The 23300-nt window shown below is 44.0% G+C and overlaps 1 protein-coding gene across 1 annotated transcript in view; it reads right to left on the bottom strand.

The window, feature by feature from the left end:
• The window catches only part of slc7a11 (solute carrier family 7 member 11), a gene marked incomplete at its 5' end in the record, with an annotated part of 110893 nt that overhangs the window by 86385 nt on the left and 1208 nt on the right, over positions 1–23300 (bottom strand). Inside the window, 2 exons of the mRNA XM_079249707.1 lie at positions 2539–2932; positions 3478–3739. Coding sequence (XP_079105833.1) covers positions 2539–2932; positions 3478–3739 — 656 coding nt within the window. The remainder of the gene's footprint in view (positions 1–2538; positions 2933–3477; positions 3740–23300) is intronic.

The following is a 23300-nucleotide window of genomic DNA, read 5'->3' as shown; positions in this document are numbered from 1 at the left end:
AAATTAGAACATAATGAAATAATTGACAAAAAAAACACAATTCATGGTGCAAAGACTTCAATTGGACAGTTTTGAACATGGCAACAAATCTGGAAAGTTCCTGGCTAAGCAACTTAAAGCAAACAAGGAGAAAACTACAATTTCCTCTATAAAAGATTCAGAAGGAAATATCAGCCATGATCCTGACAAGATAAACAATACTTTCAAAGAATTTTACAAAACATTGTATAAATCACAAATAAACCCAACAGATGAGAATATTGATCAGTTTCTTAGCGATATTAATCTCCCAAAATTAAAACATGAAAATAAAATGGCTTTAAATTCACCCATTTCAGTTCATGAGCTCCATGAAGCTCTCCATCGTATGCCAAACAATCAAGCACCAGGTCCAGATGGTTATCCAGCTGAATTCTTCAAAGAATTCTGGACAACACTGGCTCCAACCTTTTACAACATGATTTCAGAAATAAAAGAAAAACAAAGAATAACCCCGAATATGAACTTGGCTAACATTACAGTACTATTAAAAGCGGGAAAAGACCCTGCACTTCCGTCCAGTTATCGTCCAATTCCATTAATAAATGTAGATCTCAAAGTAATCAGCAAAGCTCTAGCCAGAAAGATAGAAAAAATAACCCCTTCCATTATTCACCCTGATCAAACAGGATTTATAAAAGGTAGACATTCCTATACTAACATGCGCAGATTAATTAACATAATAGATTATTCAACTCTACATAATCTGGAGTCAACAGTTATTTCTTTAGATGCAGAAAAAGCATTTGACCGTGTAAATTGGAAATTCTTATTTGCAACTCTAAACAAATTTGGGTTTGGGCCATCATTCATTGACTGGATTAAAATATTATACAGCAGCCCAAATGCATGTGTAAAGACTAATGATCAAATCTCTCTAAGCTTCTGCTTACAGAGAGGCACCAGACAGGGCTGCCCACTTTCTCCATCCCTCTTTGTCAGTTTTATCGAACCCCTGGCAGCTGCCATATGACAGAATAAAGAAATCAAAGGAATCCATGCTAAAAATATAGAACATAAAATAAGTCTGATGATGTTTTACTTTTCCTTCAGAACTCACAAACATCTCTTTATCAGACAATCACACTCATTAATAAATTCTCATCAATATCAGACTACTCTATTAACTGGTTAAAGACTACAGCTATGCCCATTAACTGTGACTTTAAAAATATATCTAACACCATTATACAGTCGGGAAACATTAGGTTTTTAGGGATAAATATTTCCCCCAGACCAACAGAATTAGTAAAGTTAAATTACGATCAAGGGGGAACTGCTTGCCCATATCACTTATGGGGAGAGTTTCCACCATTAAAATGATGGTTCTATCTAAAGTTAATTATCACTTTTCAATGATCCCCACCAAACCATCCTCCACTTGGTTTCTCTCTAGATGAGCCATGGCTAGATGTAGCGCAAGCATTGTGTGAAGACTTAGTCATCTCTGATTTACCATTCATCAGCTCAACTGTTAAATCATAAAAGTGTTTCAAAAGCATTAACATCAGCTCCTCTCTAATGGCTTGGTGGGGATTCCTGAAAGTAACCAAGTCTGCACTTATTCCATGTAAGCTCACACCCATCTGGAACAATCCCAACATCCTGCAAAACAGAAAGCTGATAAACTTCCCTCAGTGGAAGAATAAAGGAGTAAATCAGTTAGAACATATAATAGAAAATATAAACTTTCTGCCTTTTGCTGTAATTCACGATATGAAATCAGCAGCACCAAATTTTTGGAATACCACCAACTTAAATCTATCATAGGTAAGAAATACACCCCTGATCAATTAAACTTAGAGCTACCTATCAGGGCTGCAGAATTATTAAATCTCAATGCCCCGAAGTTACTATCCAAAATATGTAGATTACTAACAAAGCTAGAAGATTCCATCTGTCTCCCAACTTCTAAATGGGAAGCAGACTTATCCAGTAACTTCAATCAAAATGAATGGTCACAAATCTGTTCAACCACATTTAAAATGACTAAGAATTCAAACATGCAATTAATACAATTCAAAATTCTGCATAAAACTCATTATACAGGACACAGGATGTTCAGGATGGGTCTGTCACAATCAAATATCTGTTCACACTGCACTGACAACACAATTGACAGCTACTATCATGCTTTATGGTCTTGCCCACCTGTCCAGAGATTCTGGCTTCAGGTATGTCAAGATCTGTCAGACTGGTTTAAATGTAATATACCTACAAACCCCACACTGGGCCTACCGGGTCACTTGGGTGAAAATAACATAGGGTTCAACTCTGCAGATCCAATCCTCACTAGCCTGTGCATCGCAAAGAAAACTGTCCTTGTGAACTGTAAAAGCAAACAGAAGCTTTGCATCCAGCAGTTTAGAAATCTATTATTAGATGACATCAGCATAGAGAGGTTGTCTGCCTCCTCAAAGGATCAATCAGCTGAATTTCATTCCCTCTGGCCCCCTGTGATCAGCTCCATCACATCAGTGTGGGGGGGTAGAGTGTGACCTCGATGCACTGGGCGTTGGGGGCGGGTTGGAGGTCTCTGGGGGCTGTGGGTCAGTGGTGGGCCCCTGAGTGGAGATCTTGCCTGCTTCACCACTGGGGTTGCTGGGTTCCCGGCCCTGGGGGGGGGGGCCCTTGGGTGGGTCAGCGGTTGGGGTTGCCTCGTGGCGGAGGGGCGAGGCCACTGACAAGGACTTGGCCGGCGGGTTCTGGCCCTGTGGCGGGCGACCACGCCGCTGCGGGGTGGGCTGGGCAGGGGCCCTGGGCCCCGGTGCCCGGGGCTGTCCCCTGTCTCTTGGCGGTGGGGGGTGTTGGCCTCTGCCGTGGGGGGCTGGGCTGACCTGGATCTGCCGCTGCAGCGGGGGGCAGGTCCGTGCCCTGGTGCCTGGTTGTGGACCTGGGACCAAGATGGTTGGGGTTCGGTTTGTGTGTGCGTGCGTTTGTGTGTGTGTGTGTGTCTGTGTGTCTGTGTGTGTTTATGTGTATACATGTGTGCATGGGGTATGTATGGAGGAGAGTTGTGGTGCATGAGAGTAGGGAAGTGTGGTGGTAGGGTAGGGTAGGGTAGGGTAGCAGGGTAGGAGTGTGTGTATGAGAGGAGTGTGGTGCTGCAAGTGGATGGGAGGTAGGGGTGCGTGTATGGGGGAGTGTGTTGGTGCATGTGGATGAGGGGTAAGGGGGGATGTATGGGGGAGTGTAGTGATACACGGTGATTGGGGTAGGCATGTGTGTTGGTTTGCAAGTGTGTATATAAATGTGTGTGAGGGTGCAAGTGTATGAATGCATAGTGTATGTGTATGAGGGATGGGAGGATAGAGGGGCACATAGAGGAGTGTTGAGGTGCGTGTGGGTGGAGGGATAGTGGTATGTGTGTATGGGGGTGGAGGGGTAGTGGCTATCAAGAGGGTAGGATATAGGTGAAAAAGGTGTTTGTGTGGTAACTTATTGGGGTGTAGGCAAGGAGGGACTCCAGCATGTCTCCAGGTGGGGAGTGTTCTGGGTGGGTGTGGATGGTGGACCGTTGGTCTGGGGTCCCCTTCTGCCGCCCCTCCCCTTCCTTGCCTTCCTGCCGCCCTTTGAATGTGGCTGATTGGTGCGGTCGCTCCTTCGGTCGCTCCTTGGTTGGCGTTGGTGAGGGCTCTGGCTGTTGGGGCGGCTGCTCCTGCTTGTCCTGGCCTCGGGGGCCCTGGCAATGGGGGCGTGCCTAGTGCCGAAGGCAGCTCACCTTTTAGAGGGAGTCACTTCCCTCTGGTCCTAAATCCCCTTTCCCTTCCCCGCTCTCCACCAGACACAGGTAGGTGTGCACGGTGTCCTGGGTGGTGAGAGAGACCATGAAGGTGGTCTTGATCACTAGACCCAGTACTGGCCCACCTCCCAATTTTAATTACACTTAGTCACCATATCACGAAAAACACACTGACAACTCATGGACATCTTTTGGGGGGCAGGCCATGCAGTGTATGGTGGACGGGGCCGCTTAGGCAGTCCCTCTCCCAACATGGTGGGGTTACTGCCCCTCAATTTTAATTAAAAAACATCACACACTTCACAATCATTAGCGGGGAGGGGGGAAGGGGAGAAGGGGTCCTCTCACGCCCTTATTTCCGGGGCTTCGCTGGGGGGTGCGGTTTAGGCAGGGTGGGGGGGCTGCCCAGTAGATCTGGGTCTGGGCTGGCCTGACTGGGGGGAGAACTCTGGGGGTTCTTCTCTGGGGGGAGAACTCTGGGGGTTACTGGGTCGGCTATGTCTGGGGGGTGGCGGTAGCTGTGGGGGCCCTGATCGGGTCCTTATTGGTTTCTGCTCCCCCAGGAGCGTCCCACACGGGACATGTTGGGAAAGAAAGATGAGGGTGTACAGGAGCGGATGGATTAAGTTGTGGATAGAATGTAAGAGAATAGAGGTGGGGGGTCGGGGGGGGGGGGGGGGGGGGGGGGGGAGTTGTATGGGTAGAGTGGAAGTGGGGTGGGGGAGTGTGCAATGGGGGGGTGTGAATAAAGGGGGAGTATGTAAGTGGGGTGTAGAGGGGGACGGATGGGATTGGAGGTGTGGGCACGTACAGGAGGTGGGGTGTGAATGAGACGGAAAGGTGAGTTGGGGTGTGTGTGTGTAGGGAGGAGTGGATGATTTGAGGTGTGGTGGGGATATTTGTGGGATGGGGTGTAAATAAGGGAGTGAGTGAACTGGGGGTGAGAAAGGGGGTGTGTGTCGAGGGAGCACGTGAGGGGTGTTGTGTTATGTGTTGTATGTGTGCATCAGGAAATATGTGAGTGGGGGAAGGGGGGTAGGGGGGTGTGATATGGATGATATGGAGCATGTGTAATGGATGGGGCGGGTAGGGTGTGTGTCACGAGGTAGTATGTGAGTTAGTTGGTACGTGTGTGTGCGTGTGTGTGATGTTTGTGTATGCCTCCGTGTGTGTGTGTGTGTGTTGGGGGTTGCCTTTGGACTCTTTGGGCCCTGAGGCCTGCGCTCTGTCTGCCCTGAGCGGCCGGTACCCGGCGGGGCCGGTTCCTGCCGGTCTGGGCCCGTTGGGGCCTGTTCCCCCTGACTGCAGGGTACTCCGGCTGGGGCTCCCCACCACTGCCTCCCGGGACGGTCTATAGCTGGCTTCGGGGTGGGGTGGTTGGATCCTGTGCTTGGGGGTGGCTACCGGTCACCTGGGTCTCGGGGTAGGCCTGCTTCTGGCCTTTGTGTGGGCGGGATCACTCTTCTCTGAACACGTTCCACTCTGTATGTTCTGCATGTGACAGAGACACTGAGTTGTGTGCAGGATTATTCACTAACAGCAGCTTGTTTTCCTTGTCTCCCATTAATATTTAACCTGGTAGTTTATGGTGCTCTTGACACTTGAATGGTAAATGGACTTGTCAGAAACGTGGCACTAGAGACACCGGGGACCATAGTCAAATGCATTCCTGGGGCCAGAGCAGTCGTCAGGGTACGTCGAATTGTATTTGAAACTGCTGGCTAAACGTAAATACTGTAAGATTGTAATTCACGTCGGCGGTAACGACACCCGGTTACGCCAATTGGAGGTCACTAAAATTAATGTTCCTTCGGTGTGTAACTTTGCCAAGAGCATGTCGGACTCCGTAGTTTTCTCTGGTCCCTTGCCAAATTTAATCAGCGATGACATGTTTATCCGCATGTCATCTTTCAACCGCTGGTTGTCTAGGTGGTGTCCCGATAACAACGTGGGTTTTTATAGATAATTGGAGCACTTTTTGGGGAAAGCCTGGTCTTATTAGGAGAGATGGCATCCATCCCATGTTGGATGGAGCCGCTCTCTTATCTAGCAATCTGGACTCTTTTATTAGTCAGCTAAATTGACAACTCAGGGTTGGGACCAGGAGGCAGAATTGTAGTCCTACACACTTTTCTGCAGCTTCCCACCTGTTGCCACCCACCCAAGACCCCATTCCGACCTTATACAACTCCCCAGCAGTAAGAATTAAACAACACAAAAACACTTCTGGGGTTAATCCTGAAAACCTCATAAAATAAAAACAATGGATGTTATAAAATCTGAAAATAAGACGATAAAGTGTGGCCTACTGAATATTAGATCCCTCCCAAATAAGTCTTTATTAGTCAATGACTTGATAGGTGATCACCACATTGATTTATTCTGTCTTACGGAAACCTGGTTACAGCAAGAGGATTATGTTAGTATTAATGAAGCTACGCCAGCTAACTATTTAAACTTTCACATTCCTAGAACTACAGGCAGAGGAGGAGGTATTGCAGCTATTTTTCAGTCAGAATTATTTATTAGTCCTAAACTCAAAACTAACTATAAATCCTTTGAATTCCTGACATTAAATTTATCTCATCCAAAATGGAATTCAGAGAAACCGCTCCTTTTAGCATTAGTGTATCGCCCACCTGGACCTTACTCCGAGTTTCTGACCGAATTCTCTGATCTCTTGTCTGAGTTAGTGCAGACTACTGATAAGGTCATTGTACTAGGTGATTTTAATATTCATGTTGACCATGAAAAAGATAGTTTAAACATTTCTTTTAGCTCTATTCTAGAGTCAATTGGGTTTTCACAAAATGTGCATGGTGCCACTCACTCTCATGGTCATACTCTTGATCTGGTTCTAACATATGGTATTGAGACTGACAAGCTTAAAGTTCTTCTCAAAACCCTGTCTTGTCTGATCACTTCTTATTAACCTTTGAATTCACTTTATTTGATTACTCACTGACCAAAAATAATTTCTACTGTAGTAGGTGTTTATCAGACATTATTACAAAATTTAAAAAATCAATTAAATCAATTTTTTCACCTCTAGCATGTGTTAGCATGACTGAGAGTCCCCCTTTAAGCTTTACTCCTGCTCAGATTGATCAGCATGGTGATACTATAACAGCTTCAATGCGTACAACCTTGGATAATGTTGCTCCCCTAAAGAAGAAGAAATTGGGTAAGATTATGAAGGCTCCCTGGTTTAATTCCCAGCTTCGAGCTCTAAAACAGGCGTCAAGGCGTTTTGAAAACAAATGGCGATCATCAGGATTAGAGGAGTCTTGCTTAACCTGTAAAGAAAGTTTAATTGTATACAAAAAAAAAGCCTTACATATGGTAAGAACATATGAACAGCACTGTAGCTAGGCTTACTAGGAGCCGGAGCGCTGTGGAGCCATGTATTCCTTTCTCACTTAGCTGTGATGATTTCATGTATTTTTTCAGGAATAAAAATTTATACTATTAGAGATCACATTCACAATACTCTTCCTTCTACCTATAATGTTGAGCCTGTTGTGGTCTCCGAAGCATCCTTAGAACCAGGATCTGACTTGTGTCTAAATAGTTTCTGTCCTGTCCAACCCTCTGAATTAACTAAAATAATAGCGTCATCTAAACCATCCACCTGTATCTTAGACCCTCTCCCAACGAGCCTCTTCAAGGACATTCTCCCTTTAATTGATACATCACTATTAAATTAGTGACAGGATATGTACCACAATCATTTAAAACTGCTGTAATCAAGCCTTTACTTAAAAAGCAATCTCTGGATCCAAATTATAGACCTATCACAACTACAGTAAGTCATGGAGTTCCTCAAGGTTCTCTACTTGAACCAATACTCTTCTCGCTATATATGCTCCCTTTAGGCAAAATTATTAGACAGCATGGAATAAACTTTCATTGTTATGCAGATGATACTCAAATATACTTATCCTTTAAACCAGATGAAACAAATCAGCCCAGTAGGCTACAAAATTGTCTCAGACATAAAGACTTGGATGTCTAGAAATTTTCTCCTCTTAAACTCAAATAAGACTGAAGTAATTCTCTTTGGATCTGGAAAAACTCAGAGCTAAAATTTCCAGTTTTGTAATGAACCTGGATGGCATTACTTTAGCTTCCAGTGCTACAGTGAGAAACCTTGGAGTAATATTTGACCCTGACCTGTCCTTTGGCCCACATATTAAGCAGGTTACTAAAACAGCCTTCTTTCATTTACGTAATATAGCCAGAGTGATGCAGAAAAACTGGTTCACGCTTTTGTTACTTCGAGACTAGATTACTGTAACTCTCTATTACTGGGCTGTCCTAAATATGCCCTGAAAAGCCTTCAGCTGATCCAGAATTCTGCAGCCAGAGTCCTGACCAGAACCAGCAGGAGAGATCATATTTCTCCAGTTTTAGCCTCTCTTCATTGGCTGCCTGTTGAATCTAGAATAGAATTTAAAATCCTTCTCCTTACATATAAAGCCCTCCACAACCAGGCACCACTATATATCAGAGACCTCATTGTTCCTTATATGCCAAGCAGAGTACTTCGTACGCAGACTGCAGGCTTACTTGTGGTTCCTAGAGTCTCAAAGAGCCGAGCAGGAGGCAGAGCCTTTGGTTATCAGGCCCCTCTCTTATGGAATAAGCTCCCAGTTAGTGTTAGGGAAGCAGACACCCTCCCCACCTTTAAGACTAGGCTGAAGACTTATCTTTTTGATAAGTCCTATAACTAGGGATGGTTAGCATCCCTTAGTTATGCTGCTATAGGTTTAGACTTCTGAGGGACATTTCCTGATACATTAAGCTTCTTTCTCTCTCTCTTTATCTCTCTCTTTTACCCCCCCCCCCCCATAACAGTGTTGCATCATTAACATGTATGTCTCCTGTCTCAGCAGGTCTCCCTGGCCGGGAGTAGCAGTTCCTGTTGTCTGTTGTCTTTCTGTCCTCTTCCCCCCACACAGCAGAGGCAGATGGCTGCCTGTCCTTTAGCCGGGTTCTGCCGGAGGTTTCCTTCCTGTTAAAGGGAAGTTTTTTTCCCTCCCACTGTTGCCAGTGTGCTTGCTCAGGATGGGAGATTGAGTTGGACTCAACTCAATCTGTTGGTTTCCTTATATAGGCTGTTATGAATTGGCTTTCATTATATTTTCTTCTCTGTCTGTAAAGTATTGCCATGATTTGACGCTATATAAATAAAGTTGAATTGAATTAAATATTATATTATATTATATTATATTATATTATATTATATTATATTATATTATATTATATTATATTATATTATATTATATTATATTATATTATTATACACAGGACCCATCTGTATGGAAGCTGAGAGCGATTGGGGTGGCAGGTTTTTTTTTTAACACTGTTATCTCAAGATCACGGGAAAATTATGTTGTGATCTCAAAAAAGCAAACCAGTTACGCCGTGATAGCAAGACATTTATCCCATGATCACACAGGAGCTGTGTGGTGTTTATTGAGGTAGCCAACCTGCTGTGCGTCTCTCTCTCTCCTCTCTCTAGCTCGACCATTCTTAGAGGACCCACTCTGTTCTTTTAACACATTGACAAATGAGTCTTGCAATCAGTTTTTACGGATAGAATCTGGCGGGCCAGATCCTGCCGGCGGGCTCATGGAGCTCATGTCCATTTATATTTGCATAATCACAGTTTTATTTCCTAAAGAAACACCAAAGTACTCTGACCTCCAGGTGTGTTTTTCCTGCACTGATTCATGAAGAAGTGTGTCTGATGGATTGCAGGTGAGTGGACTCTCAGTGGATCTTACCAAACACATCATCAAAATTGGAAAGAAATAGTATTTTATAGTGGATCTTCACCCAGCATTTCTTTGTATTTCTCTTTAACAGGACACTTGAATGAACACAGTAGAAAAGTACACATGTGGCTCAGACGGAGTCCCTGTGGAGGCTGTCACACTGGCAGCACTTCCAATATTCATCCCTGACACTCAGACTTACTGTTGACAGGTGGGAAGGTGGGCTGAGCGGCCCACGTACAAATATATTTACGTGCGTGACTGTGTGTGTGTGGATTTGCCCATCACAGTGAAGGTATTGATTTTGGAGCAGGTGCCGGCTGGTTAAAAGCGCTGGTCTTTACATCTCAATCCTCAGTGCGTACCACTAGCTGACAGGGCCTTTTTATTTGTTTATGCCAAAAGCATCGCAGCTCTTATCCCTCAGCAGCCTTTTCCACACAAATCAATGGCAGCACGTCAACTTGGATTTTAGTTTGCTCTGACAACACTCACACACACACTAACACACTCACAAGCAGTGTTCACTTGTGAAGGCAGGGCGAGTGGAGGATAGAGCGGTTCTTGAGGTTGTGTGGTGTCCTGCAGGGTGGCATGTTTTCCATTCAGCATCCTCCAGGTACAGCTTTAGCATCAGACACGGTGACACCTCTGGAGCACAGCTACACAGCCACATATAACACGCCAGAAAGTGTCTGTCCTGATTTCATAATGAAGGATCAGATAAACTTGTGCCTGACAGAGTAACTGTGTTCTGGTTCATGTAAAAACTGGAGCGGTTTTCTCCTTTTGTTGGTCTTTGTGGGGAGATTAGTGACTAAAACGACCTGCTTAATGTGACCCATTCCATCATATAGAGGTTGGTTTGGACCCTCCAGGATTTGATATTTTATGTACTTACAGTCTATTAAGTTTTCCTCGAGATGTCATCTTCTGCTCGTCTGGGAAGATGCATCCTCATCAGTTGTCTTGTTTTTGCTACCATAAGGTTTTACCTCATCCACACGGCGGGTTCGCTGGCAATATGTGAGCGTATCGCACGGAAACGCCCGCTTTAGCCAACCTGGTCTGTGAAATTAGACTGTATGAACAGAAGTAACTGTACCCTGGTTTTTACAGAAAGCAGCGGCAACCATGTAATTCTGCATTCTACACATTTTCACCTGAGAAAAAAACATCCTGGAGTCGGTTTTATGCACCATCTGCGCTGCATATTGGCTGATACTCGTATGCATCGATCTCTATGTAGGCTAAAGGACACGCCAGCTGTCTCTACTTTTCAGGTACAAGATCACGAGTGGGGAATGCGCTTCACCAAATCCCACTGTCCTCCAGCCATGCTGAGTCCAGAGGAGGAACTTTGTCCTCCTCTGTTTCAGCTGCTTTTTTATGTTTCATTCCCTGTCTGCTTGACATGAAGTCTGCTTGTGCTGCTCGGTCGCCGCGCTGTGGTCATGTGACTGCTGAGCCACGACTGACTGCAGAGGGAACACTGCAAAGACAGAGAAAACTTTGTGTTCGTGCAATTAGCAGCAACCTCCGGTGGTTAAAAGTGAAGCCGATGCAGAAGTGCATAAAACTGCAGTTCCCCCTTCATCCAATAGGGGCTGCAAAACAGAGCAAATCCCCATAGACTCCCATGTTAAAAAGACCAACTTCACAGCAGGAATAAACATGTTTACAGCAGGAATAAACATGTTTACAGCAGAAATAAACGTGTTTACAGCCTGGTACAAAAATCCATTTTAGGTTTAATAGGTCAGGTTTACCTTCATGACAACTGTGGGGGGAGTGAATTTTTTTCTAACTCGCCCGTTTAAAAGTAATTTAATCTCGAAGTTTGGCATATTTAGGCGTGTGTCCTTTTGATTGACAGATACCTGATCTCCCGCTTAAAGTCAGAAGAACGTAGAACAACCGCGGTTTTTAGCCGGTTAACAACGTGACTTAGCTTTAGCCCGCTTACCTCCGTTAGCTGGTTAGCTCCTGTTATCTCCGCTTAGCTCGGTTAGCTTTTAGCTACAGAAAGCTCGGAGTTTGCTCGATGTCAATCATCACAACCCCCCATATTTGAATTTTTTTAACAAGACAACGTGCATGCCCCTGCCAAGATGGTGATGGTAGGAACCACCCACCAAGCTTCAGTTCAGCTCTTCAGAAACCTACGGGTGACGTCACGCAGGCTCCGCCCATCTTTTATATACAGTCTGTGTTTGGGACCCCTGATCTCCAGCCGCTCTGTGGAAATTCTGCGGTACCTCAGCTTAGCGAGCGTCGAGCTGCACCAGTTATTTCTAACGTTAGATAAAAGCTCATCTACTGGAACCTCTTTTCTAAACGTTCTGACTCTGAACGTTGGAACGAGTTGTTGATCTCTGTCCGTTAACCTCTAGCTGAGATAAGTCATCCTCTCCTGTAGCGTGTGGACCAGGTCGGGCTCCACCAAGTCAATCAGACAATGAGAAATAATGAGGGGTGGGGAAGTTGGAGAGATCTCTTTATCTTTTCATCTTTTCATTTTAAAGACAACATGAAGAAACATCACCAGTCAAGAAACTGCTTTTTCCTTCTTACTATTTATTCTATTTCCCTCCTTTTCTGGTTGTTCTGCCCCCTCCTGTGTGTGGAGCCCTCCAGGCGCCACCAGCATGGCCTACGTCCAGCCCCAGACATGACGTCATCACAGAGCGATCAGGGAGGGCGAAACATCACACTCTTTCCTTTCAGTTGTTTCAGAGCTATCAGAAAGCGAAGAAAAAAATGCAGATTTTCCTTTAAAATGGAAGCAGAGAGGATTTGTGATGATGCAGGTAAAACGGACATGGGGGGTGCGTGTCTGAAGGTGTCTGCAGGAAGAAGCCCAGCGTGAGTCGCTGCTGAAGCTGCTTCCTGCTGAATATTGAGTGACAGCTGACAGACTGAGGTCATGTGGAAAATCTGTGGTGTGGAAGTGTGAGGGTGCATCCGTGCATGTGTCCTGAATTTCCCGCAGCTCAGGTCTAAATGTGCTTTCTGTCCCTCCCCAGCAGGAGGAAGACGTTAAAGCGCTCTTTGTTAAGCTAATTCAGCTGCACTTCCTTTGTACCAGCTGCTTTAAGGGACACTTTTTAAAAACACATCTTCTTAAAAAGAAGCTGTTCTTCCTAATGTCCACTGTGTGTGTGTGTCTGTGTGTCTATGTGTCTGTGTCTGTGTGTGCGTGTGCGCGTGTGCGTGTGTGTGTGTGTGTGTGTGTGTGTGTGTGTGTGTGTGTGTGTGTGTGTGTTTTAGAGCGTGGAGACTGAACCAGGGAGCTGGTTTTCTGGAGTCAGAGTGCCTCCAAGTGGCTGAAATAAAAACTAAACAGCTAACTCACCAGGACTGTCATGAAACACACACTCTGCTTGTAACAAAGTGTCTGGTCATGTGTGTGACCAGCATGTCCATTACTTTGGACACACATATGCTTACCGGCCCACAGTAAGCTGAATGTCAGCATATCTGGACGATGGGCTCATAAATATCTCCAGCAGTCGCTGCGTGAATTACCGCATTTCCCACTGCAGCACATCCGCCTCTCCCTGTGTGTGTGTGTGTGTGTGTGTGTGTGCTTTTGTTTCATCTAAATTATTTCCATTGTGTCGTCCAGGCACGATCAATCTTTCAGAGAAACCAGTAGCGCCTCACCCCATCAATCATTCAGACAGAATTTTACTCGCATTCATTTACAAATCAAATTGAAAGCCATCCATTATGAAGCAGCTGCAGGAAGCAGGACGCGGCCCACAGAAACACACACTCTTTTTTCACAGGTGACGCCTGATTTATTTTTTGACATTTTACAGTGTTTGGAGCTCTGACTCCTAAGTACCTGAAAAGAAGCATGTTTTCTTGGCATTTGCTTTACTAGTGGGAATTTGGTTTTTGGAGAGGAAGTCTGCCTGCATGCAAATTCCCAGCCAGAAAAAGCTCCTGCCACCATGGAGAGAAGTGCAAACCTCACGTTTTGTTTAGATTTTATTCCTTCTGATCTCTCTAAATGCTTCTGGTTTTGCTTTATGAGAAAAAGTTTTTTTTTTCTAAGTTTCTATGAAAGGGCATGAAATGGGCGACCAATTACGGGGGGGGGGGGGGGGGGGGGGGGGGGGGATGAGAAATGACATTCACTGTGTTCCTCTGTAATTTTACCAGCTATTTTGGACAGCAGTCTAATCATAAGAAAATTGCAGGATATGCTCTGCAGCAGACGAGGGGAAGAATATTGAGGTGGGAAAAGATTATGATTCCAGGTCCGAGCTGACCATCTCACACAGGAGAGAATTACGTGCCTAACAGGCTGATATCACTCAGCTGAATGGATCAGGGGTTCGTGGGGGTGATTTTATACATAAATTCTGTGTTTTCACACTTTGGTGGGAAAAATCAGATATTAATAATATTAATAACTTAAATGTGCAGCGTGTTGCAAAATCAATAATCAATGACAGAAAATGTCAATTTATTATTATGAACGGTGTGTTTGTTGGAAAAATAACTAATTAAATAATTCTAAGAAAATAAACCAGTTCTACATGCGGCGCCACCTTCATGTTCTTTTGAGTTACTCGTCTGCTGCACATGAAACCAGTTTCCCATTTACTGCATGTGAAACCAGTTTCCTGTCTGCTGCACATGAAACCAGTTTCCCGTTTACTGCACATGAAACCAGTATCCCGTTTACTGCATGTGAAACCAGTTTCCTGTCTGCTGCATGTGAAACCAGTTTCCTGTCTGCTGCACATGAAACCAGTTTCCCGTTTACTGCACATGAAACCAGTTTCCCGTTTACTGCATGTGAAACCAGTTTCCCGTTTACTGCATGTGAAACCAGTATCCCGTTTACTGCATGTGAAACCAGTTTCCTGTCTGCTGCATGTGAAACCAGTTTCCTGTCTGCTGCACATGAAACCAGTTTCCCGTTTACTGCACATGAAACCAGTTTCCCGTTTACTGCATGTGAAACCAGTTTCCCGTTTACTGCATGTGAAACCAGTTTCCCGTTTACTGCATGTGAAACCAGTTTCCTGTCTGCTGCACATGAAACCAGTTTCCCGTTTACTGCACATGAAACCAGTATCCCGTTTACTGCATGTGAAACCAGTTTCCTGTCTGCTGCATGTGAAACCAGTTTCCTGTCTGCTGCACATGAAACCAGTTTCCCGTTTACTGCACATGAAACCAGTTTCCCGTTTACTGCATGTGAAACCAGTTTCCCGTTTACTGCATGTGAAACCAGTTTCCCGTTTACTGCATGTGAAACCAGTTTCCTGTCTGCTGCACCTGAAACCAGTATCCCGTTTACTGCATGTGAAACCAGTTTCCCGTTTACTGCATGTGAAACCAGTTTCCCGTTTACTGCATGTGAAACCAGTTTCCTGTCTGCTGCACATGAAACCAGTTTCCCGTTTACTGCATGTGAAACCAGTTTCCCGTTTACTGCATTTGAAACCAGTATCCCGTTTACTGCATGTGAAACCAGTTTCCTGTCTGCTGCACGTGAAACCAGTTTCCCGTTTACTGCATGTGAAACCAGTTTCCCGTTTACTGCATGTGAAACCAGTTTCCCGTTTACTGCATGTGAAACCAGTTTCCTGTCTGCTGCACATGAAACCAGTTTCCCGTTTACTGCATGTGAAACCAGTTTCCTGTCTGCTGCATGTGAAACCAGTTTCCCATCTACTGCATGTGAAACCAGTTTCCCGTTTACTGCATGTGAAACCAGTTTCCCGTTTACTGCATGTGAAACCAGTTTCCCGTTTACTGCATGTGAAACCAGTTTCCCGTTTACTGCATGTGAAACCAGTTTCCTGTCTGCTGCATGTGAAACCAGTTTCCCGTTTACTGCATGTGAAACCAGTTTCCCGTTTACTGCATGTGAAACCAGTTTCCTGTCTGCTGCATGTGAAACCAGTTTCCCGTTTACTGCATGTGAAACCAGTTTCCCGTTTACTGCATGTGAAACCAGTTTCCCGTTTACTGCATGGGAAACCAGTTTCCTGTCTGCTGCATGTGAAACCAGTTTCCCGTTTACTGCATGTGAAACCAGTTTCCTGTCTGCTGCATGTGAAACCAGTTTCCCGTCTACTGCATGTGAAACCAGTTTCCCATTTACTGCATGTGAAACCAGTTTCCCGTTTACCGCATGTGAAACCAGTTTCCCATTTACTGCATGTGAAACCAGTTTCCCGTTTACTGCATGTGAAACCAGTTTCCTGTCTGCTGCACGTGAAACCAGTTTCCCGTCTACTGCACATGAAACCAGTATCCCGTTTACTGCATGTGAAACCAGTTTCCCGTTTACTGCATGTGAAACCAGTTTCCCGTTTACTGCATGTGAAACCAGTTTCCCGTTTACTGCATGTGAAACCAGTTTCCTGTCTGCTGCATGTGAAACCAGTTTCCCGTCTACTGCATGTGAAACCAGTTTCCCATTTACTGCATGTGAAACCAGTTTCCCGTTTACTGCATGTGAAACCAGTTTCCCATTTACTGCATGTGAAACCAGTTTCCCGTTTACTGCATGTGAAACCAGTTTCCCATTTACTGCATGTGAAACCAGTTTCCTGTCTGCTGCATGTGAAACCAGTTTCCTGTCTGCTGCACGTGAAACCAGTTTCCCGTCTACTGCACATGAAACCAGTATCCCGTTTACTGCATGTGAAACCAGTTTCCCGTTTACTGCATGTGAAACCAGTTTCTCGTCTGCTGTATATGAAACCATGAAACTTGAAACATGTGCGTCACATTAAAGTGGAGTTACACTTATGGCACACATGCTAGCAACTGGATATCCAACTGACCATTTTTGACTTTGCCATGACTGATTCATCAATGAACATCTGACAACATAATGAGGGAAGAAAGACAGGAAGTGATAAAAGAAGAGTCACATCAGTCAGGTTGGAGAGATCCCAGCAGAAAACAAGATGAAGAGGGTTAGCCGTTGTTAAGCGACGTCTCAGTAACAGAATCTGACAAAGTTCAGCACTGCTTCTTTAAATTATAACTTTTTACTTCTTTTCATTCTCATTTCAAGCTGTCTAAGCCTGGGATGTGGTGACATTTTACACAGAAACCAGATATCTACTAGCTGTTTGGCAGAAAAAAGAAATAAATTAAAAGCCTGAGTGCAATCAGACTTTTTGTGGAGAAAAACATCCACTCCGATTTATTTAATTAAAGTGCAAAGATGCAGCTCTGGACATGACAAACATTCAGTGAGCGTGGAACGATGGTCCACAGAGGCAGCCCTCATTTCACCACTGTGTTGTTCATTCAACCACATTTGCTGAGAGGATCATTAAAGCCTGCAGGGACCAGGAACAAGGTTTTAAACAACAGTCCAGCATCTTCCTCCTGACAGCTCAGTATCAGCAGAGCATCCTCATACTCCGTGTTGTGTGAAATATGAACAGTTTACTGGCTCATTTTCTAATTTTGTTTATCCTTCTTGAAAACATGATGACGTAAAGTGGGATTAAATGAAGATTTTCAGAGAATATTTCAGTTTTAACTTTGTCCACTGACTGTAATCATACAGTTTCACAAGTAGAGCTGATTTTTGATCACTTGGAGCTTCATCAGCTGCTTCAGTGGGTCTAAGGAGTTAATAAGGATGCAGATGAAATAAACTAAGACACAACTGGACAAGCAAATCCCTTTCCGCTGCATAGAACATCCAGATGTGCATGCACATATTTAATCCATACAACACACACCATTCTAGATAAATATGCCCATTGCATGTTGATTCCCTGAGTCTTTATTCCAGCTGCACACGACTATATGACTTCCTAGGCTAGCTTATACACCTCCATTTGTAAATCTTTCTATGTAGTCAAGACTTCCAATAACCATGAAAAAAGGACACACCTCAATGATTTTTACACTTCCAGCAAAATGAAATAATTTTCTCCACCCATGACAGATGTGGAAAGAATTACACTGGTCTGCAGCAGAAAACAAAGATGTTTCCCAGTAACAACTGCTACACTAACCTTCCTCTGTGAATTCTGGTAGTTTCAGTTCATTTACACATCAATTGTGTACAGGGAGGTAAGGATCCCAAAACTAGTGAATTAATGTCCACAAAGTTGCTTGCATGAGAATTCTTCTACATGGTGTTTCCATCCCACTCATAATACTGCACTTTCTTACTGCACTCTCACATGCAGGAAGTTAGCGCTAGGCTAAAAGTAGTTCTGTAGGGTTGAGTCTGGGTGGCCATGCCTGGGGCTCCAACTTCCTTCCACAGCCTCATGTTAAATGGTGATTGTAAAGTTAATCTGGTGTAAGTGGTTGTTTGTCTCTCCGATGGCCTAATGGACTGTCCATGTGTCACACCTTCCCCTTAAAGCGACAGAGATGGCCTCCACACACAAGAGTTGGATAAACCAGGCACAGGAAGTCATGCCTGACAGAAAACAACAGCCTTGGAATATGTTGCCAACTTACAAAGTACCGACGTGGACACCACCGCAGTTTCTTTCAAAACCATGTGGAAAGACACATGACCTGGTGATGTTTCATGAGGCCCAGATGATTGGCATTAAGCAGAGGATATATCTGAGGAGATGCAGGAACCTCTAAAAACTGGGTTACGAACTGTCCAACGCATTATTCTCAACTGGAAGGATGGTGGGAGACCACTAATCAGAAAAATAGCTTCAGCTTGCAAGGAAGCATAAAGACTGGACTCTGGAGCTGGAAGAAGGTCATGTGGTCTGATGAGTCCACATCAACCCTGTTCCGAACTCGTCAACCCTGTTCTGGACTCGTTGACCGTGTTCCGGATTCGTCGTGTGGCATGATGAATCCACGTTGACCTTGTCCTGGACTCGTCGTGTGGTCCAATCAGTCCAGATCTACCCTGTTCCAGAGTGATGGAGCATCAGGGAAGAGAGGCAGATGAAGTGATGCAGACATCATGTCTTGTGTCTACTGTACAAGCCGGAGGGGTCAGTCCATGGTCAGACTGAGCAGGTTGGTCCGTCTTCTCTGATGGCACAGCCATGTTCCAAGATGCCAACACCAGGATTCAACACCAGGATTCATGGCACTCAGACTGTAAAAAAAGTGGTTCAGGGAACAGGAGACATTGTTTTCATACACGGACCACATGGCCACAACAGAGTCCAGATCTGAACCTCATTTGGACTCTTTGAGATGTTGTGCAGGTCTAATTCTTTGTCATCAGTACCAGATCTTGGAGAAAAATTACGGAAACCATGGATGAAAATAAATGTTGCGTGATTACAGAAGCTTATCAAGACGATGCCACCTAGAAGGAATCTGTAATTAAACTGTAACTTTTTTCTGTTGTGGCCGATTTTCCGACAGCAGTTGGCTACTGCAAACATGGTTTGATGATCCCAGAACAGAACAAAGGTTTCCTTCTACAGTTCTAAGAGATATTTTGACATATGTCATCTCATGTAAATGCCTTATTGTGGATTTTAACAATAAAACAATATGTATCACAACTTCGCTCAGGAATTATAATGGATCTGTCATTGTTTCAGTGGTTCTTCAAAGAGCGAGCAAAGAGGCAGAAGACTGTCGATAAGTGCAGGACAACATGCACAAAAGACAATGTGGAGAAACCGAATGGAAATGGTGTTTACCAGTAAGAAGCTTCACTGGATCATGTTTAAGCAAGTATCTGATGAAAGCACCTGAAAGTCATCCACAAGGCTGCAGAAGTCATTACTTAATAATTAGATCTTATTATCTCTGAAAACGTCTCCTCCACAGAAGACAGTTAAAGTCTCGATAAACAGAAAGTTTCTTTCTAAATAGGTCAAGTCACTCAGCAAAGTGGCTTTGCAGTGAAAGCAATAACTTGTGTGTGAACTTGTGCATAACGGAGCGATTAGTTGCTCTTCTTGGAGATATTTTCCCATCTGCTGCTGCGCATGTAATAGTATGATGTGCTGGAAAAGACACTGCATATTTAGGAAAGTTTTTTTATTTTTTACAAAACTCCAGCAGACGTTTGTCACGTCTTCAGCTTTACATGCAGTTCTGTGTAATGTTCTTCCAAAGGGACCTTCACTGCTGCTCTAAATGTTTTCTGTCAGGTTTCCTTCACTTATCCAGCCCAAATCCCTTTTCATCAGTGATAACTTGAATATTGACACATTCACAGCATTTCATCAGGAGATCTAAACACATTACAAACCATTAAGCATGATAATAAAACACGTCTTGTCATCAATCATAATGCACAATATACATTGCTTTCAGCAAGTCTCACTGATTCCGTCATATCTATTAATTAAATCATGTTCAATTCTCTGTTTAAAATTTCGTGCTGTTTGACTTGTTTATGCATTTGAGAGGTTGAAAAGGACCAAACAAACTGGACATATTCATTTCTAGTTGAGAACCCAGAGCAGGCTCAGGTAGCCCAGTATTATAGTCTTTCCATCAAGACAGCGGGGTTAACTGTGCTCAAAGCTTCTGATAAAATCAACTAAGAGCACTGGTGTGCAGTCAGGGCAGGTGGTGCCCACCCAAAGCAGAAAAAAATAAATGTAATAATTCCATTTTAATAATTAGTTTATTATTTTTCACTTTCTGTTATTATTGTTGTCTTTAATCTAATCTTTCAAGTGATAATTTCCTGTTTCCTACAGTGCATATCGATTTGAACTGATGGCATTTGGTGCTTTTCATTGCTTAATAAAAATTACTCAACAGCACCTCCTCCTGGCACCCTTGAGCTATACAGTGGAGGCTGTAAGCCAGGGGTGTCCAGCTCCGGTCCTCCAGGCCACAATCCTGCAGGTTTTCAGGATTTTTCGGGGGGGGGGGGGGGGGGGTTCTTGTGCCCAGTTAGCGTGGCTGGTGCACTGGGGTACGGCCTGGCTTTGACTTGGTGGCAGTCTGGGGATTGTTGGCATGGGTAGGACCCTCTGCCTGTGGGGGTGGGGGGTTGCTTTTGGGCTCTTGGGGCCCTGGGACCCTGTCTGCCCTGGGTGGCCATTGCCCGGCGGGGCCGATCCTCATCGGTCCAGCCATGCCCCCCCCACCACCTCCTGGGTGGGTGCATGGCTGGCCCCGGGGTTGGGGCCTGTACCTGGGGGTGGCTGCCAGTTGCCCGGGTCTCAGGGGTCCTCCTGGGCTCCCTTTTGCCTTTGTGTGGGCGGGGTCACATTGGCATGATCACTCTTCTCTGAACACGTTCCACTCTGTATGTTCTGCATGTGACACAGCAGCATTACTAACAGCAGCTGGTTTTCTTTCTGTGTTTCTCATTCATATTTAACTTGTTTGTGGTGCTTCTGACAGCTGATAGCTTAGTCATCCTGCATGGGGGAATATGAATCTAAGGTTGGCTTGTGTGTGTATGTGTGTGTGTGTGTGTACATGTATATGTGTTCATACAGGCGAGTGTGTATATGTGTATATGTATGTTTTTTTTATCTCTCTCTTTATCTCTCTCTTTTTCTTTTTTGAGGTGTTTTCTCTGTTTTCTCTTATTTCTCTTTCTCTTCCATCCTCTCCGGTCCGGTCCAGCAGTACTAATAATAATGCAAAATAAATAGAAAAATAAAATAAGAATTCAGAAAACCAAGGGGATCATTTTATCTATAAAGCTCCCCTTGGCCATGTAAATTTGCTCAGCAGAACAGAGCATCCAGACCATCATTCTGCTTGCTCTAAATGCTTGACAAGACACCTACACACACACACACACACACACACACACACACACACACAAAAAGACAATAGGATTTGATGTCAAAACAATAGTTAGTTATTTGTACTTAACCTGTGATGCTTTTTGGAAAATATGACATTAGCATAATAATGTTTTACCAAACAGAGTATGTTCATTCCAAACATGTTGGTATTAGATTATCTATTTCCATTTGCATCACTGGTTCTGAAAAACTCATTTATAAACTTAAAACTATTTTCATAACATATAAGTAAAACTTGATAAACAAAAGAATTCAGGGTATCTGTAAATCTTCATAAAAAGAAATTTGATCTATTTTTTGTAATGGAGACAATATAGAAAATATAATCATGTCACTGCAAAAATCTTTTATAATAAAATATGTAATATGGAGGCTGCGATGGAGGAAAAGGTTTAAACCTCAGGGGTGATAAATGTTGATGCTTGCTTTCAAATCATGCTGGAATGAAGGCCTTGACTCCGTCGTCTGTCCCACCTGACAACAAAAACTCCTGACTTTCCTCTGACTTCTACAGGCTCACACACCCCAACAGGCCACAGCCAGCAGTCACTTTGCATCAGTCAGGACAAAGTGGAAATAAACTGCAATCTATTTGCAAGTAAGAGAAGAAGGAAATCCACCACCTTTATCAGTTTCATCCAATTGAGTTGAAGTCTGGCCTGTAATACATCCCAACACACACTTGCATACAAAACATGACACACACAAAGAGTCTCATTTTGTTGAGAGCATGACTGACAGACTCCATCATCAGCTGATAGGTCCCTGACAGCATGTCAAACAAAACTGCAGTGACCCTCCCTGCGTGAATGATGATATGCAAATAATACCCTTGTGCTGTAAGACACAATTTAAAGGACAAAATGGAGCCAAAGAAGCAAAACAACACACACATCTGCTATGTGTTCTTATTGGACTTTAGAAATAAATAAGATGAAAGGAAGAAGCTTGATGCGAACTTTGTCTTTTAAGTGGCCTGAACTTTGGAAAAGCAATCACCGCTCAGACTCAATAAATACTCCATAAAAACTGACAAACAGTTTTACTTACAGCATTTAACTTTAGCTTCATGCAGCGTAGCACCCTGTACTTATGCAAATCAGGAGGTCCATGCCAAACCATGTCAAACATCAATGCCAACATACCACCTGATAGTGTATAATTACAGATCCGTTTACATGAAAATGATTGTGATTATCGTCATAATTGTTGTTATTGTGTAAGATTTTGTTAAACTGAAGGAAATCAAACATCACATCTTGATTATCAAGATACCAATTAGTCCAGTTCAGGGTCACTGGGAAGCTGAAGTCTAACCCAGCAATCATCAGGCAGGAGGCAGATTGACCCTGGACAAATCGTCGTTCCATCACAGCACCGACACAGAGACAAGGAGGGCCATTCACACGCCTAGGAAGCAATGAGAGTGGCCAAGTAACCTAACATGCACATCTTTGGATGGTGTGAGGAAGCCAGAGCACACAAAGAGAACCCGCTACTCGGCTACACATACAGAACATGCAAAAAGAAAGGCCACACTTCAAACCCCCAAGGTGTACGTGAATAAGATAGACAGCCAAACTATTTTCCTCTGTTGTGCCACGATGGTGGAATGATCTCCCAAACTCTGTCCGCTCTGCAGAGTCCTTGTTTACTTGTAAGAGCAAGATGGAGACTCAGCTCTTCAAGGAGCACTTCCACACTTAGTTTAGATGTATTTGTCAGAGAAGTTAGAGAACTTTGCCCAGTTCTTTGCAACAAACATTATAGCATTAATTCTTTGTACGTTAATATAGGTAATATTTTGGGGTTGGAAGGGAGAAAAAAAAAAAGAGCCTGTAGCACTTTATATAAAGTCCTGCGGACAGTCCACTAGCACCTGATGTCCTCTACTGTTTGATTTTGGGCTTGTGTTGTTCTCACTCATATGTAAGTCATTCATTCATTATCCTAACCGCTTAGTCCGACGGAAGTGGGAGCCCATCCCAGCAGTCTTTGGGCAAAAGGCAGGGT

Source organism: Telmatherina bonti (genome assembly GCF_933228915.1).
Source record: "Telmatherina bonti genome assembly, chromosome: 12".
NCBI lineage: Eukaryota > Metazoa > Chordata > Actinopteri > Atheriniformes > Telmatherinidae > Telmatherina > Telmatherina bonti.
Note: the sequence above shows the minus strand (reverse complement) of the source record. Positions and strands in the feature narration are given on the sequence as shown.